Source organism: Strix aluco, chromosome 25 (assembly GCF_031877795.1).
Source record: "Strix aluco isolate bStrAlu1 chromosome 25, bStrAlu1.hap1, whole genome shotgun sequence".
NCBI lineage: Eukaryota > Metazoa > Chordata > Aves > Strigiformes > Strigidae > Strix > Strix aluco.
Window position 1 is genome coordinate 3,294,321 of NC_133955.1, and position 15,296 is coordinate 3,309,616.

The 15,296-nt window shown below is 63.2% G+C and overlaps 1 protein-coding gene across 1 annotated transcript; it reads left to right on the forward strand.

Annotated features, from left to right (window-relative positions):
* Nucleotides 1-3,035: 3,035 nt before the first annotated feature.
* CSF1 (colony stimulating factor 1) lies at nucleotides 3,036-11,428 on the forward strand. The gene is made up of 9 exons (XM_074850360.1): nucleotides 3,036-3,133; nucleotides 4,302-4,433; nucleotides 6,249-6,311; nucleotides 6,605-6,784; nucleotides 7,051-7,228; nucleotides 8,214-9,055; nucleotides 9,330-9,385; nucleotides 9,476-9,528; nucleotides 9,862-11,428. The coding sequence occupies exons 1-8, from the start codon at nucleotides 3,113-3,115 to the stop codon at nucleotides 9,525-9,527; spliced, it is 1,524 nt and encodes a 507-aa protein (XP_074706461.1). The 5' UTR covers nucleotides 3,036-3,112; the 3' UTR covers nucleotide 9,528; nucleotides 9,862-11,428.
* Nucleotides 11,429-15,296: the final 3,868 nt, after the last annotated feature.

Consider the following 15,296-nt stretch of genomic DNA (forward strand, 5'->3'; position numbering starts at 1 on the left):
GCTTGTGCACACGTGGGTCCATCCATGCACATGTGGGTTCATCCATGCACATGGATCCATCCATGCACACGTGGGTCCATACATGCACATGTGGGTCCATCCATGCACATGTGGGTCCATCCATGCACATGGATCCATCCATGTACACGTGGGTCTGTCCATACACACGTGGATCCATTCATGCACACGTGGATCCATCCGTGCACACATGGGTCCATCCATGCACATGTGGATCCATCCATGCACACGTGGGTCCATCCATGCACATGTGGGTCCATCCATACACATGGATCCATCCCTGCACACGTGGATCCATCCATGCACACATGGGTCCATCCCTGCACACGTGGATCCATCCATACACGTGGATCCATCCATGCACACGTGGGTCCATCCATGCACACGTGGGTCCATCCGTGCACACATGGGTCCATCCATGCACACGTGGATCCATCCATGCACACGTGGGTCCGTCCATGCACACGTGGGTCCATCCGTGCACACGTGGGTCCATCCATGCACGCGTGGATCCATCCATGCACACGTGGGTCCATCCGTGCACACGTGGGTCCATCCATGCACACGTGGATCCATCCATGCACACGTGGGTCCATCCGTGCACACATGGGTCCATCCATGCACATGTGGGTCCATCCATGCACACGTGGGTCCGTCCATGCACATGGGTCTGTCCCTGCACACACGGATCCGCCTGCGCACACGGGTCCGTTCACCACCTCCGTGCCTGCTGCCGCCCCAGCACCACCAACAGCACAAGCAGCTGTGGGAGCCGGCCTCAGCTGCTGCAGGAACAACCCTGGGGCCTCTCCCCATCCTCTTGTCCCTGACACCTCCATCCCTGCCCTGCTCACACACTCCAACACCCCAAATTCCCTCCTGGCGCTGCTCCCAGCACCCAGTGCACCCACCAGCCCTGCACCCTGCACCCCAGCATGGTGAGGGCACCCCGGTTTCCCGAATCGCCTGCAGCCCTGTGTGCGGCAGAATCATCTCGCGTGGGCATTTCGGCTGTGGTGGGCTGCGGACGGCGCCGGGCACGTGCTGCAAGGGGAAGGGTGTCAAACCCACTCAGGATTTTCTGCAGGAAAACTTCCAGCGTGGACCAGGAGCAAGCACAAAGTCGCAGCGGAGCTGCACGTCGGCCTGGCAGATGCTCTGGGGTGCGGGGGTGCGTGGGAACGGGGCTGTGTGTGCTCGCGGGTGTGCAGCTGCGTGTGTGACGGGGGTGTGTGTTGGTGGTTTAAGTGCAAATAGAAACGTGGAACGTGGGGGTGTGCACAGCTGCATGGCTACGAGGTGTGGATGTAGGAGTGTACCTCGATGAGTGGGTTCAGTTTTGGGCCCCTCACTCCAAAAAGGCCATTGAATGACTCGAGCGTGTCCAGAGAAGGGCAACGGAGCTGGTGCAGGGTCTGGAGCACAGGTCTGATGGGGAGCGGCTGAGGGAACTGGGGGGGTTTAGTCTGGAGAAGAGGAGGCTGAGGGGAGACCTCATGGCCCTCTGCAACTCCCTGAAAGGAGGGTGCAGAGAGGGGGGAGGAGTCTCTTGAGCCAAGGAACCAGCGCCAGGACAAGAGGGAATGGCCTCAAGCTGCGCCAGGACAAGAGGGAATGGCCTCAAGCTGCGCCAGGGCAGGGTCAGACTGGCTCTTAGGAAGGATTTCTTTGCAAAAGGGGCTGTTGGGCGTTGGAATGGGCTGCCCAGGGCAGGGGGGGAGTCCCCATCCCTGGAGGGGTTGAAGAGTCGGGTTGACCCAGCGCTGAGGGATCTGGTGGAGTTGGGAACGGTCAGGGTGAGGTTCATGGTGGGGCTGGAGGAGCTTCAAGGGCTTTTCCAACCAAGAGGATTCTGGGATTCTGTGAGTGTGTGCGTGCGTGCACGTTGGGTGTGTGTTTGTGTGCACACGTGCAGCGTGTGTGCAGGTGGGGGCGGTGTGCACATGTACATGGGTGTGCCTGCAGGTCTGGGCAGTGTGGGGTCTGGGCACACATGAACATGTGTTGAACATGTGTGTGTGTGCATGTGCCCGGGGGGAGCACGCCCATACATGTGTGCAAGCCCCAGGGCTCTGTGTGTGTGTGCTCTGTGTCTGCATGTGTGTTGTGTGTGTGTGTGCTCTGGGTGTGTGTGTTGTGTGTGTGTGAGCTGTGTGTGCGTATGCTCTGTGTGTGCGTGTTCTCTGTGTGTGTGTGCTCTGGGGGTGTGTGTGCGTGCGTGCTCTGTGTCTGTACAGGCACCCGTGTGCAGACATGAGCAAGCACATACATGTGTGCAAGCCCCAGGACACGTGTGTGTGTGTGTGCGTGCTGCGTGTGCCCAGGGGTACAAGTGCCCAGGGGTGACCGTACACACACGCGCAGGCCCCAGCCCCGCACATGCACATCCAGGGGCGCGTGTCCGTCCCTGGCGTGGGCACACGTGTGCATGGATGTGTGTGTGTGTACATGTGCGTGTGCCCGGGGGTGTGTGTGTGTGTGTGTGTCCGGGGGGTGTGTGTGTGTCCGGGGGGTGTGTGTCCATGGGATGGTGCGGGGAGCAGGGGGGTGCGCACAGAGGGGACCCCTCGAGCCCAGCCGGGCCAAGGGGGCCGATCTGAGCTGAGGGTCCGATCGAGCCAAGCTGAGCCAAGCCGAGCCGAGCCAAGCCGAGCTGAGCCAAGCCGAGCCGATCCGATCCGACCCGAGGGGGCCAATCCGGGTCGATCCGAGCCGCGGGGGCCGAGCGAGCCGAGCTAAGCCGAGCCAAGCCGAGCTAAGCCGATCCTATCCGATCCGATCCGGGCCGATCCGAACCGCGGGGGCCGATCGAGCCGAGCCGAGCCGAGCCGAGTCGATCCGCTCCGCTCCGCTCCGCTCCGCTCCGAGGGGGCCGATCCTGGCCGCGGGGGCCGAGCCGAGCCGAGCCGAGCCGAGCGGGGCCGGGCCGCGGCGCTGGCCGCTCGCCAGCCCTTTCTCATAAACCACATGCTGCCGCGGCGCTATAAAGGGGAGCGCGGCGGCGGCGGTGGCTCAGCCCGGCCCCGCTCGGCTCCGCCGCCGCCTCGCCCGCACCGCCCGGCCCCGCCGCAGCCCCGGCCCCACGGCAGCCCCCATGCCCCGCCTCGGAGCCAAGGTACGGCGGCCCCTCCCGCTACACCCCCCCCTCCCCCGACCACCACCCCCCCGGGGCACGGCGCCCGCTGCCACCTGCGCGGGCTCCCCGGGGGGAGCAGCCCCCGCCGCTCCGTCAGACCCGGTTCTCCTCGGACCCCCTCCCCGGTCGTGCAGGGGGACGTGGCGGATCCCCTCTTCGGGGGTCCCCGTGGGGTGATGCTCCAGCCCCGGCCCGGCTCCCGGCCCCGCGGGGTGAAGCCCCGTCCCGGTTCTCGGCTCCAGCCCCGTCCGGACTCCCGGCCCCGCGGGGTGAAGCCCCATCCCCCGCCCCGGTTCTCGGCTCCATCCCCCGCCCCGGTTCCCGTCTCCGGCTCCAGCCCCGTCTCGTCCCCGGCGGGGTGAGGCTCCGGCCAGCCGTAGCCGTGTCTCGGTGGTGGCCCGGGCGGCATCTTGCAGTTTCACAAGAGGGGAGGATTTCTGGACAACCTCCAAGGGAAATTCCGCCCCCCACCCATCACCCAAGCACCCTCTCAGTGCCGGTACACCGGGGGGGGGCCCTCAGACGCACCCACCCCCGGGGTCTGCTCCATTCTCACCTCGGCGGTCTTGGCCCTGGGACAAGCCCCGTTGCCTACCGGGGTCCCGCCATGGTTTGGGGCCTCCCCGTTTCTTTGCAGGGGGATTGGGAGGGGAATTTGGGGCGACGCCAGAGCCGCTGCATGGAAAGAGCCCGGCGGGTGCAGGCACTGGAGGCTGGGGGGGGTCCGGAGGGTGGGAAGAGGATTTTTGGGGATGGGTGGGTCAGCGTGTCAGACGGCTCCCTGGAGCCGGGGTGGAGAAGATTTGCAGGAGAGACAGAGAGATGGTGCGGGAGAGGGGACAAGAGCTGGATGGGGAACGTGGAGGTGGCCAAGAGCCGTGTTTGGGCTTGTACCAGCCGGGTCCTGGCCATGCAGTCCCCACACCGGGACTGGGAAATTCCCTGCTGACCTGGCGCTCCTAAAAATAGCAGGATGGGGATGGGTGTTGGGGTTGGAGGACCATGGTGGGGTTATCCAGCTGGCCTGTGGTCAAGCCCTGTCCACCACAAAGGTGGCCACTCTAGGGGGTGGTGGGGAAGGGCAGGGGGCTCGGGGTGGCATTGGGGGGCTGAGCCCTACTCCAAGCCTTTGCTCTGCCATGCTCAGGTGTGCCTGCTTCGCTGCACCCTGCTGTCGTCCCTCCTCCTCCTCCTGGTCTGCAGCATCCATGAGACGGAGCAGAACAGCTACTGCCAGCAGATCATCACCGAGAAGCACCTGGCCGAGCTGGAGGAGCTGGTGAGTGCCCTCCCCGGCTCTGCTGCAGGACAGGGGCTTGTTCAGGGCCAGGCAGGCACAAATCCATCATTATTTAGGGCTGAAAATAAGTAAATCAGCTTATTTTCAACTCCACCAGCAAAGTGGTGGTACCCAGGAGCTGAGCATCCGTGGGCATGAGACACAAGCGGGCATGGGGCGGGGGGGTGACGTGCTGTCGTGCCTTTGGCAAGAGTGGCTGCAGAAAAGGGCCGGTGAGAGACGTGGAGGAAGAGGGGAAGCGGGAGCTGGCAGGACCGTGGCCGGGAAGGGGACACGAGTGGGGCTGGGTGGGTGCAGGAGCGATGAGGAGGAGGTGGAGGGGATGGATGCTGCGGGGCCGTGGCGTTTTCCGGGCGGCTGCGCAGGGGTTAAACCGAGGAATCCGGCTGCATTCCTGAGTCCAGCTGCTTGCCTGGAAGCTGGGCTGGCAATGGGGCTGTGGGTGGGTGGCAGGCAGCGAGGGGGGCCGCCGGCCAGGCTAGCCGGGTGCTGGAGCCAGCCGGGCTGGGGTGATGGGTGCCTTCATCCTGCGTGGCCTGTGGGCAGCTCTGGGTGCTCGCACCCACCCCACGGGGAGGCAACTCCTGGCCCCATCCCGGCTGCTGGGGCCATATCTCACCCTGGCCCTTGGCTCACCTCCGAGCGGGGAATCACGCGGATGTTCAGGGGAGAAACAGGAATCGGGGGCACGCAGGGATTTGCACGGTTGTCGCAGATTAAATTCCATCGCTGCAGCGAACGGGGCGCGCGGGCGAGAGGCGATAGCGGTGCCTCTGAATCCTCGCTGGCCGCTTGCTTTGCACCGAGCTCTCTGGCTCGCAGCGTGTAACCGCTGTGTCGGGGCTCGCTTTACCTCTTCCTCTTTAAGCGCTGAGCTGCGGTGTCGGGAGCTGGCAGATATCGTGTGTGCAAGCTCAGCTTCCTCTGCCCAAGCTGTCCCTGCAAGCACCAGCACCCCGCAACCCCGGGGAGCCTTTGCTTTGCAACCCTTGGGGATTAAAAATGGGTGCGTGGTTGGGGGGAGAAAGGGGATGGAGCAGGTTTGAATGGAAGTTGCGGTTTCCCTGCCGGGGATTGCAGCCCTCTCCTCTTCTCACAGGCGGAGGAGCCAGCCCTCGCTCCAGCCTCTGTGGGATAATGGAGCAATTGTTTCCGGGCCGGCATCCCAGGCTGGGAGGGCGAGGGCTGCCAGAATTGCCGGCCGGCAATTCTGGCAGCCCTCGCCCTCCCAGCCTGGGATGCCGGCCCGGAGGCAGGGGGCTTGTTTGGGGTGGGTTTTCACCCCCATCAGAAAGGGTCGTGGCACGGGGAGGGGGCTGCGGGACCCCGGCGTTGTGCGATGCCGGGGGATATGTGACCTCGGTGTCATGGCCACCTCCTGCGTGGCAGGATGCTCCTTCGCAGCCTGGCTTTAGCGGAGCCGAGTGGTGCAGGGGAGATCATGGGAGATTCAAGCAGGGCTGGGCTCTGCCGTGGTGCTGGGAGGAGGAGGAGGAGGAGGAAGAAGCAGGGCGTGCCTGATACAGGGAGCACGCTGTCCCGATGGGAGAGGGGATCCTGGGCTCACCCCTGCCAGAAGTTCAACCTTAGGGCAGTGTCTGTGTGAGGAGGAGGATGGTGTGGGATGAAGCGGAGGTGGGAGCAGACACCCCACCCCCCCCACCACCCCCCTACAGATTCAGGGGGCTCAGGCAACCTCTTCACACCCTCGGGGTGCCCATCTCAGCTCCTCTGTCCCTTCCCCCTGTGTTACCCCCCGGGGCCACAGGGTCACATCCTGCTCTCTCCTTCCAGGCTGACACCCAAATGCAGCACCCGGGCAGGGTCTCCTTCAAGTTCATCAATAAGATGCAGTTGGTGAGTGGCTCCTTGCTGGGTACCAGGGGACAGAAAGGGACAGGGACCAGGGCTCGCTGGTGCACAGGGGCAAGGTCCCTGGGTCCCCAGTCTCCCCTCTCCTGTCCCACTTTGCGGGAGGCAGGCTGGGAGGGACCCATCCTGCCTGGCCAGGCAGCTGTTGAGCCTGGGCAGCCTGTGGGATCGTAGAAAGGCATTTTGTGGCTCCGTGCCTCAGTTTCCCCCAGGCCTCTGCCCATCCAGTCACCAGTCTCACTTTTTTTTTGGGGGGGGGGTGGTCTGTGTCCTCGCAGAAGGACTCTGTCTGCTATGTGAAAGCTGCCTTTCCTCTGCTGGGCAAGATCCTGGAGCGAACAGAGTTCAAGGAGAACTCGTCCAACGCCAAGAAGATGCAGATGGTGCGCAGGATGTACAGCCGCATCGACGAGAACGTCGACCCCTGCATCAGGGAGGAGGATGATGAGGAGAGAAAGGTACGGTGTCCCCTGCCTCGTGGGGTGCCAGGTCTGCGGGGGTGTGGGTCTGAGTCCTCATCCTTGGGTGAAATGGAGAGTCCAGAGCATCCTGGGGTGGGCATGTGGGCAGGACCTTGAAGTGGAGCAGAGATGGGATGTGCATGGACATCAGGGAGCTGGGGGGGGTCAAACCGTGCCCTGGGTGCAGTGTGGTACCCCGTGGTGGTGGTACCAGCTGTCCTGCACGGTCACGGAGCCAATGCTGAGCCCGGCTCTTCCTCCAGCTCTCACAGATGTGCTTCGAGGAGTTCACCACCTCCCCCTACGAGATGCTGCTGCTGGTGAAACAATTCTTCCAGGACATCAACCAGCTGCTGCAGAAGCAGGAGACCTTCGAGAAGGATTGCAGCCAGGTCTACCGCAGGACCTGCCTGGGACCCAGGAAAGCCGAAGCCTCACCAGGTGAGACACCGAGGCTTTGCCTCTGCCCGGCAAACCCGTGCCGGGCTGGGGGGCTCGGGCTCGCCTGCATGGAGCAGCTTGACAGCCGCGTGTCCTCGTCCGTGGGCACACGTGGGCGCCGTGGGCACGGCACGTGTCTGCCTTGGTCCCCGTCTCTGTCGCTCGGCTGGTGGCCATCCCCATGGGGTGGCCTTGGCAGTGTGTCGATGAGCTCTGTGTCTGTGTCTGGGGAGAGCCGGGGTTGGGAGAAGGGGCTGGCCCCACTTTGGAGGTGGGATTTGGGCTGAATCCTGATGGAAACAAGGCCAGAGAGAGATGCTGAGGGGGAATGAGGAGGCATCTCCATCGGCCCGGCTGGAGGCATCGGGCTGGGCTCCGTCTCAAAGCCCCAGCGCCCGGGCTGAGCGTAACGCAAAGAAATCGAGGCGCCGGGACCCCTCTGCCACCGACATGCTGCATGACCTTGGCTGTGTCACTTCAGCTGCCTCGTGCCTCAGTTTCCCCTGACCAAGCCTTCGGGGAGAGCGTTGTCCGCCGGGGTGGAAGAGCCCCGTGTTGCCGTCCGTGCTTTTGCGAGCACCCGTGCTGTGTGTTTGCATGTCCCTGGAGGAGATCTCTCGGGGTTGTCCGTGTGTCGGAGCTGTGCCGTGTCCCCGTGCGGGGGGGGATGTTAAATGTGGCTGTCCGGCTCCTGCAAGTCGTGGATAACCCACTGCCACCGGCTCAGGGCACCCGGTGACTCGGGTTTGCTTCATCCTCCCCACTGCTTGTCATCTTTGTGCTGCCATGTCTGTCCCTGCCTGTTCCCTGCCTGTTCCCTGTCTCACTTTTGCTCTCACTTTTTTTTGGGGGGGGGGCTGTCAGACCTGCTTGCCCGGGGCTGCGGGGAGGGACGGGGATGCTGCCCCCGACCTCAGATCTTCTGGCTGGGCCCCTCTTGGGGGTTGGTGACCCCACGGCCGTCTCTTCTCTCTGCTTCTTTCAGGTGTGGGGACAGATCCCGACTGCAATTGCCTGTCCCCTGCCCTCCCTTCTGCCACCCAGCCCTCCCTCTCCGCTGTCACCCATGCTGGCAGGGAGGTGGCACCCGCTAGCACCCAGGTCCCTTACAGCCTCCTCCATGCCACCCTCGCTGACTTAGATGCCCCGTCTCAGCCCCCCAGTAGCACGGACGGCGGCTCGGGGACCGAGGAGGTCCTGGGTGCCGGGGTAGGTGACACGGTGTCGGTGCCGTCCCCCGCGATGCAGCAGACAGCTCCAGCCGACAGTGCCGAAGCCCTCCTGGATCCAGCCGGGACCCTTAACCTGGCAGCGGTGGACGTCCCCATCCTGCGTGGGGATGGAGAGCTGGTGGACAGGGGCACTGAAACGGTGGCCGGCCACTCGCCACAGGATCCGGCCCAGAAGCAGGGAGCCTCCATCCTCCCGGACCATTCCAGTGGGCTCAGGACCACCACGCCGGCAGCGTCCCCCAGCGCCGGCTCAGCAGGCGGCGGCGGAGCCAGGATCCGTCCCGCCGAGGCATCCGAGCCCGTCACGCAGCTCCGTTTCTCCAGGATGGCCCCGGAGATGCGGGGCCGAGCACCGGGTGGCCCCGGGGACGGGGCGAGGGTGCGAGGCTGGGGGCTGAGCCGGCTGCGGGAGCCCGAGGATGGCGGGGCTGGTCCCAGCTTTGACTCTGGCTTTGTTCTGAGCGCAGAGCAGCGCGGGAGGGAGCCGGCCGTCAGGGAGGGCCACCGGGAGCCCCTGATATACATCACGGTGGCCAGCGTGGTGGCCGTCTTGCTGGCCATGGGAGGGCTGCTCTTCTACAAGTATAAATCCAGGGTAAGGCCCCCCCACCCCCCTGCCTCCTCCCCAGGCACAAGCATCCTCTCCTGCCTCAGTTTCCCCACTTGTCTCTTGGTCCGGGTGGCTTGAGCCCCACCTTCTCCATCATTTCGAGATGGAGGGGACATGTGGTGGTGCTGAGCAGAGTGGGTGGATGTTATTTGCAAGATTTTCTTCCCCCCTTCATTGCGCTGGGGGTGAGAGCCCCCCCTGTCGCAGCCCCCTCCCCTTTCCCAGGGCTCATCTCCCTGTTCCCCCTCCCTCCACACAGGTCCTGGAGCGGCCGCTGGAAGATGGAAACTGCGACCCCGAGGAGACAGAGAGCAGGTGGGTGTGATACCATCCTGCCTCGGGGGAGCTTTGGGGACCCTCGCCTTGGGCCACCCTGCCCTAAACCCCCCCGACTTTCCCTTGCAGGGCGCTGCAGGGAGCGAGGGGATGTCCAGAGCTGGAGACTCGGGACCTCTAAGGTGAGCAGGGGCTGGATGGGACCTCGCAGGGCTCCGGTCCAAGCCCCTGGGGACAGTGTAGAGTCCCCAGACCGTCCCCACGGGCACTGACCTCAGCCACGGGCAGGGAAATTTGGCTGCTGGCAGGGGGTGGATGGGGTGGGAGGACATGGAGAGGAGCAGGTCTGCGCCCCAGCGCTGCCAGCGTGCGGTTTTGCAGCCCATTAATCCATTACCAGCACTTTCTTAATATATATAGTATTTTTTCCTGTGGTTTTTATGTGTTTCTCCCGCTCTCCCCGCCTTCCCTGGCAGAGCCTCGGCTCCCACTCATCTTTCTCCTCCTTTCCCCAGGGCCCAAGGCGGGATGTGAAGCTGCTCGGGGGACGGATCCGGATGCTCCTGCCGTGCGAAGGAGGGTGGGCACACACTGGCCCCTCCACGGTCCCGCCATGATGCTGACGCTCCCTCTTCCCTCGCCCCACACCGGCGGCCAGAGACTGCAAAAAAAACCCCTCCCTGGCAGGGACAAAAGGATGGGGGGATGCACCCCGAGCGGGATTCCCTGGGAAGCGGAAGGCTGGAAGGCGTCAGACTGTCACCGAAGGGCTTCGCTGGGACAGCGGCGGTGGCTGATGTGACACCGCGGTGCTGAGCAGGACGATGGAGACGCTGGATGTGGGGTGGTGGATCCTGCTCGGACATGGCCAGTGCTGGCTGAAGGTGGAGGGGACCAGCTCCCCGAATCTCCCGGCTCTTCTCACACCCCAGCACGGCGGGGTTTGGACCAGCACCCATTGCCCCCCCCCCCGCTTCACCCTGCCTTTCCCCAGGCTTCAGCTGGAGCATCCTGAATGCTGGGTTGGGGGGGGGGGGGTGTCAGTCACCAGGACTCCCCTGGGCTGCACAACCCCAGCCCCGACTTGCAACTTAAACCTTCACACTGTGAATATTTAAAGCCCACCCGTGCTCGTGTCCCCACGTGGGGCCGGGCGTGGGGGTGACGCTTGGCACCGTCCCGCTCCCCATCCTCCTGCCGCCGGAGATCTGGCTCTGGTCCCACGCCCGAGCTGGCCTCGGCTCGCCGTCATGCCGTTAGGGTTTTATTTTTAATATAGCGGATGAAAGTCTTTATCCCACAGAAGTATTTTACGGGGGGCCTGTCCTGCCCCCTCACAGGGTTATTGCTGCGAGCTGGCCTCGCCTGCAACTGGATTTCTTTTGTGACTGCGCTTTAGAGAAGGGAAATGGGGCCGGGGAAGGACTGGATCGACGGGGACAGAAGAGGTGGAGATGCCCCAGCCGGGTACCCCGGGGCTTTTCGGCTCAGCTCCCCTCCCTGGCTTAGGGAAGAGCCCGGTTTAGGATGCACCAGCCCCGGAGATACCCCGAAGGCCGGGCTTGGGCCGCATCCTGCCCCGCCACAGCATCCCTCCGGCCCCAAATGTGAAGCGTGGCCTGCGCTGCTCTTGGGTTTTGAAGTATTATTTTTATACGATGGAAGAAAACGTGGACAAACCAAACTGTTTTTAAAGAAAGCATTACTATTAATTTTTTTTATATATATGTGTATTTATGACTGCCACAAGGAGGGGTTTCTAGTGCAAGGGACTGGTGTAAAGCAGAAGGAAAGCCCTGACTGCAGCAGGGAGGCTGGGGCCAAACTTGCTGCTGGTGTAAGCCACCAGCTCGGCACCAATTTGCACCGTGGAGGAGATGCTGACCCCGTGCCAACCCCATTCCTGGGGGAGAAAACTTGCCTTTAAGCTGTGTCAGATTTATTTTGCCTCTTTTTTTTTTTTTTTTTTTTTTATACAATGAAATGTTGGAATATTTTATACAAAGACATTTAAAGTCTATTTAAAGAAAATAATAGAAAACAGCTTGTATATTTAATATTATTAATAAACAGAGATGTGTAGCGCTGTGTAAGGGTGGGAGCTGCTGGGGGGTATGGGGAGAGGGGTGAGGGGACATCTTGGGGGGGGTGTGGGGAGGGAGAGGGGATCTGTCTCCAGTGCTATTACATTGGGCTGAGCACTGGGGGGAGATGGGGGGTGCTGCTGGAGCTGGGACATGCAGGAAGTGGGGGGGGGGGGGGAGATGGAGCCTCCCCTTCCCCCATCCTGACTCCAGGATGCTCCTAGGCTGGATCCCAGACCCAGGGCTGTGTCTCCTCCTGTTTGCGCCCCACACTGGGGCTCTGCTTTGGTGCCCTGCAAGGGGGGGGGTCCCCAGAGCTCATAGGGGTGGTTCTGGGGTCTGCCTTGGGGGGGACCCAGGGAAAGCTGCCGGAGCCCCCGCTCGCGGACTGCGGGGTGGGTGAGGGCTCGGGGTCAGGCTCCCGGCCCGCCGTGCTTTCCTGTTGATCCACACCAGAGCTCAAGGCCGCAAGGGCAGAGGGATGGACCCGGCCTTCCTACCCCCAGCCCACCCGCAGCCCCCCGGCATCCCCGGGGCCAGGGGCTCCAGGCACGGGACCCCTTTGCTGGTGGCGGGGCCCCCCGAAATCTCTGCAGAGGGTTGGGAAGCAGCTGTTTAAAGCAAACACACTTGAGGCTGCTCTCGGCAAAGCTTCCTGCAAGCACTTCACTTGGAGAGGCAGCGCTCAAAGAGGCATTTCCTTCCTCCCCCCCCACCTCCGCTGCCCCCCACCCTGGCTCCCCTTTGCCTTCCAGGAACGGGGGAGTCCCACATCCCGCTCCTCTTGCACGGATCCAGCATCCCCGGGGGGGGGGGGTACCTGGGGCATGAGGGGGCTTCGATGCCATCCTGAGCCCCTACCAGTGTGCTCACAGGGGGTTTGGCGTTGGGGGGGTGCAGGGTTAAGCCCCCCCATTGCTCACACAGTGAGGACAGGAAGGGCAGGATGGGACCCGGGAGCCTTTTGCGGGTGTCGGGGCTGAGCTTGCTGCCGCGTTTGCTGACAAACAGGATTCCTCGAGGGGAGCTGACTCAGCCCAGCCCTTCCTCTCCCCAGCAGCAGCCGGGGGTTTCCCAGGTCCACATCCCCTTCCCAGGGAAGTGGGACCTATATATATCCCGCCGGATTCAGGCCACAATCATTATGGTCAGATTTGGGGGGGTATTTAAGGTCAGAGACTGCTCTTATGGGTGGGCAGGGTGCCCAGGCTTGGGGGTGCTGGGGGCAGCAAGCCCCTGCCTTGCCAGCAGCACCAGGTGGAAGCTGGCTGCACAGGAGAGGGTGTTAACTCTGGAGCTGAATGATGGCAGGGCTGTGATAGCAGCTTAATGCTTTGGTAGAGCTCAGAGGAGCAGAGGTAGGAGCATCCTTGGCTGCTGGAGGGGGTGTGAGGAGCACCAATGCCTGCCCCCTCCAAATTTACACCTCACAAACCCTCATCCCTGACCCCCACGCTGCTTTGAGCAGTCCAAAGCTGTAAAGGCGCATGCAAAATGCAGCTAAAAAGAGAAAAACTGTCTCCCCGCCTCGGGGTCTGGGCCAGGAGGGTCCCTCTGCTTCCAGTGTCCCCAACTGGTGGCCTCTTCCCCTCCCTATTGCTGTCCTGGATGGGAGCAGAGAAGTGATTCCCTGCCCCCAGCAGCACCCCCACCCAGCCCCCCACAATCTGGGGGGGGGGGGCAAAATCTGCTCTCAGCCCCCCACATGAGTAATCCCATAGCTGGGGGGGACACAGAGCCATATCCCCATCCCTCCAGCTTGTAGGGGAGGGTAGAAAAGAAATCCCCCCCCCCCCCCCCCCCCCAGGGTTGAGAGGGACATGGAGTGTGGTGGCACCCTAGGGTCCCTTTTGGGGTGCAAAAAATGGGTGTTTGTGCCTTAAAAAGCTGCCTCGACAGGGTGATAAAAGACGATTTTGGGGAAAGGATGGCTGGTGGGAGGAGAAGGCATCAGCGAGCGGCTCCTGGGACCTGCTGGGCACGGGGGGGGGCACGGGGTGGCACTGAGCGGGGGCACCCTGCCCCAGCACCCTCCCCGAGAACCCCAGCACCGAACCCGGGGGGGTCCCCCACATCCCCGGTGCTTGTGGCATTGGAGGGGCTGGGACCTCCCAGGCTCCGTCCTGCTGCCCTGAGACCCCCCCAAACACCCCAAGACACCCCCCCAAGCACTCCGAGACCCCCCCAAGCGCCCCAAGAGGGCTCTGCCCACCCTGGGAAACCTTCCCCAGCGCCGCCGCGGGCACCGCAGAGCTGCTGACGGGGCAGAGGCGCCCGGAAAGGGCCCCGGGGCCGCGGTTCCCGGGGCACAGTGGGTCCGGGACAGGGTTTTGGCCAAGGAGCTGCTGGAGGATTTTGTTGGCCAGAGGCCGTTTTGTGGCCAGACGCAGCGATTTTGGTTAAAAACTGTTATCTGCACACCTCCCCCCCTGGGGTTTTAACCCAAATGCTGATGTTTTCCCAGCTTGTATTTTAAGTGAATGCCACTGGGAAAGCGAAGCCCGAATGGGGCTCGGCCCCCCCCCCACTGGTTGCCCGTGGGGGGTTTGGGGATGGGGACGGGGTCAGGGTGCCCCACAGGCAGGGCTGCTGCCTGCTGCCTGCCTGCCTGTCCTGTGACAGAGGCACAAGCCTGTCCCCAGAGACTGTTTGGGGACTCTACGGACCTGGGGGTGATGCCTGGGCAGGGTGGGTGGGCACCCATTGGTGGGGCTGGAAGTGGGGTGATGCCTGGCAGGACAGATGGACACCCATTGGCAGGGTCAGGAGGACCCACGCCTGCACCTTCAGACCCCGACCCTTGCACCCAGAGGGGTGTGGGTGCTCTCGAGGGTCCTGCATGGGTGTCCCAGTGGGTGCTCAGCCATATCCATATATGCGGCCCCCTGGCACCCCTGGGCATCCCATGGGCAGGGTGCGGGTGTCTTTGCCTGAAATGAAGGGGCCAGTGTGGACCCCACAGTGGGGGGGGGGACCCTGGTGCCTGGGGGCAGGGGGAGGAGGAAGAGCAGGGGGAAGAAGGCAGCCTTGCCCAGGCCCAGCACCCCCAAACAGGGCCCAGCACATCCAGGTGATTCCCAGGGACCTCGGTGCCCCATTCAGCTCGTTAATGGGTAACGAGGGCTGGAGAGGTCACGGACCTGGCCCTATGCTGATGCTGAGCCAGGGGCTACCATGCTGGTGGGTGCTGGCACCCACTCAGGGCCGGGGACCCACCTGAATCATGCACCTGCCCAGGGCTGAGCACCCACCCAGGGCTGAGCACCCACCCCCTATGTCCCCTGGGGCCCCCTCTCCCTCTGCCTTCCCGGGCTCAGAGGTCAGAGCGGGGCAGGATCAGGCCCAGCATGTCCCCTCCCCGGCCGGGCTGGGGGGTCCAAAGGGCACCCACTGTCCCCATGCCCCCATGCCCCTGCTGTCCCCGTGCCCCTGCTGTCCCCGTGCCCGGCTCCCACGGGCCACCACCACTGCCTGGCCACGTCCTGCTCCTGCCACCATCCTGTGTCATTGGACTTTTCACCCTGATTTCTCCATTTTCTTGAATTTTTCATTTTTTTCCTCAATTTATTTTCTCCCCCTGTTTTTTTCCCCCCAACTTAATTTTCATTCACTGTTTTCTTTTTCTCTTTTTCCCCTGATTTCATTTGTTTCCCCTGAATAAACATAAATAATTTTTCCCGAAAAACCTTGTTCTTTTGTTTTATCTTTGTGAATTAATTTGGATTTGTTCCCTCCTCGGTTTCTCTGGCCCCGCCCCCGTATTGGCCCCGCCCCCTGTCTTGGCCCCGCCCCCGACACCTCCCCCCCCCCCCCCCCCCGACGCCGCCAGGGGGCGCTGTGGCGCCGTGCCCGTTCCTGCCGGCGCC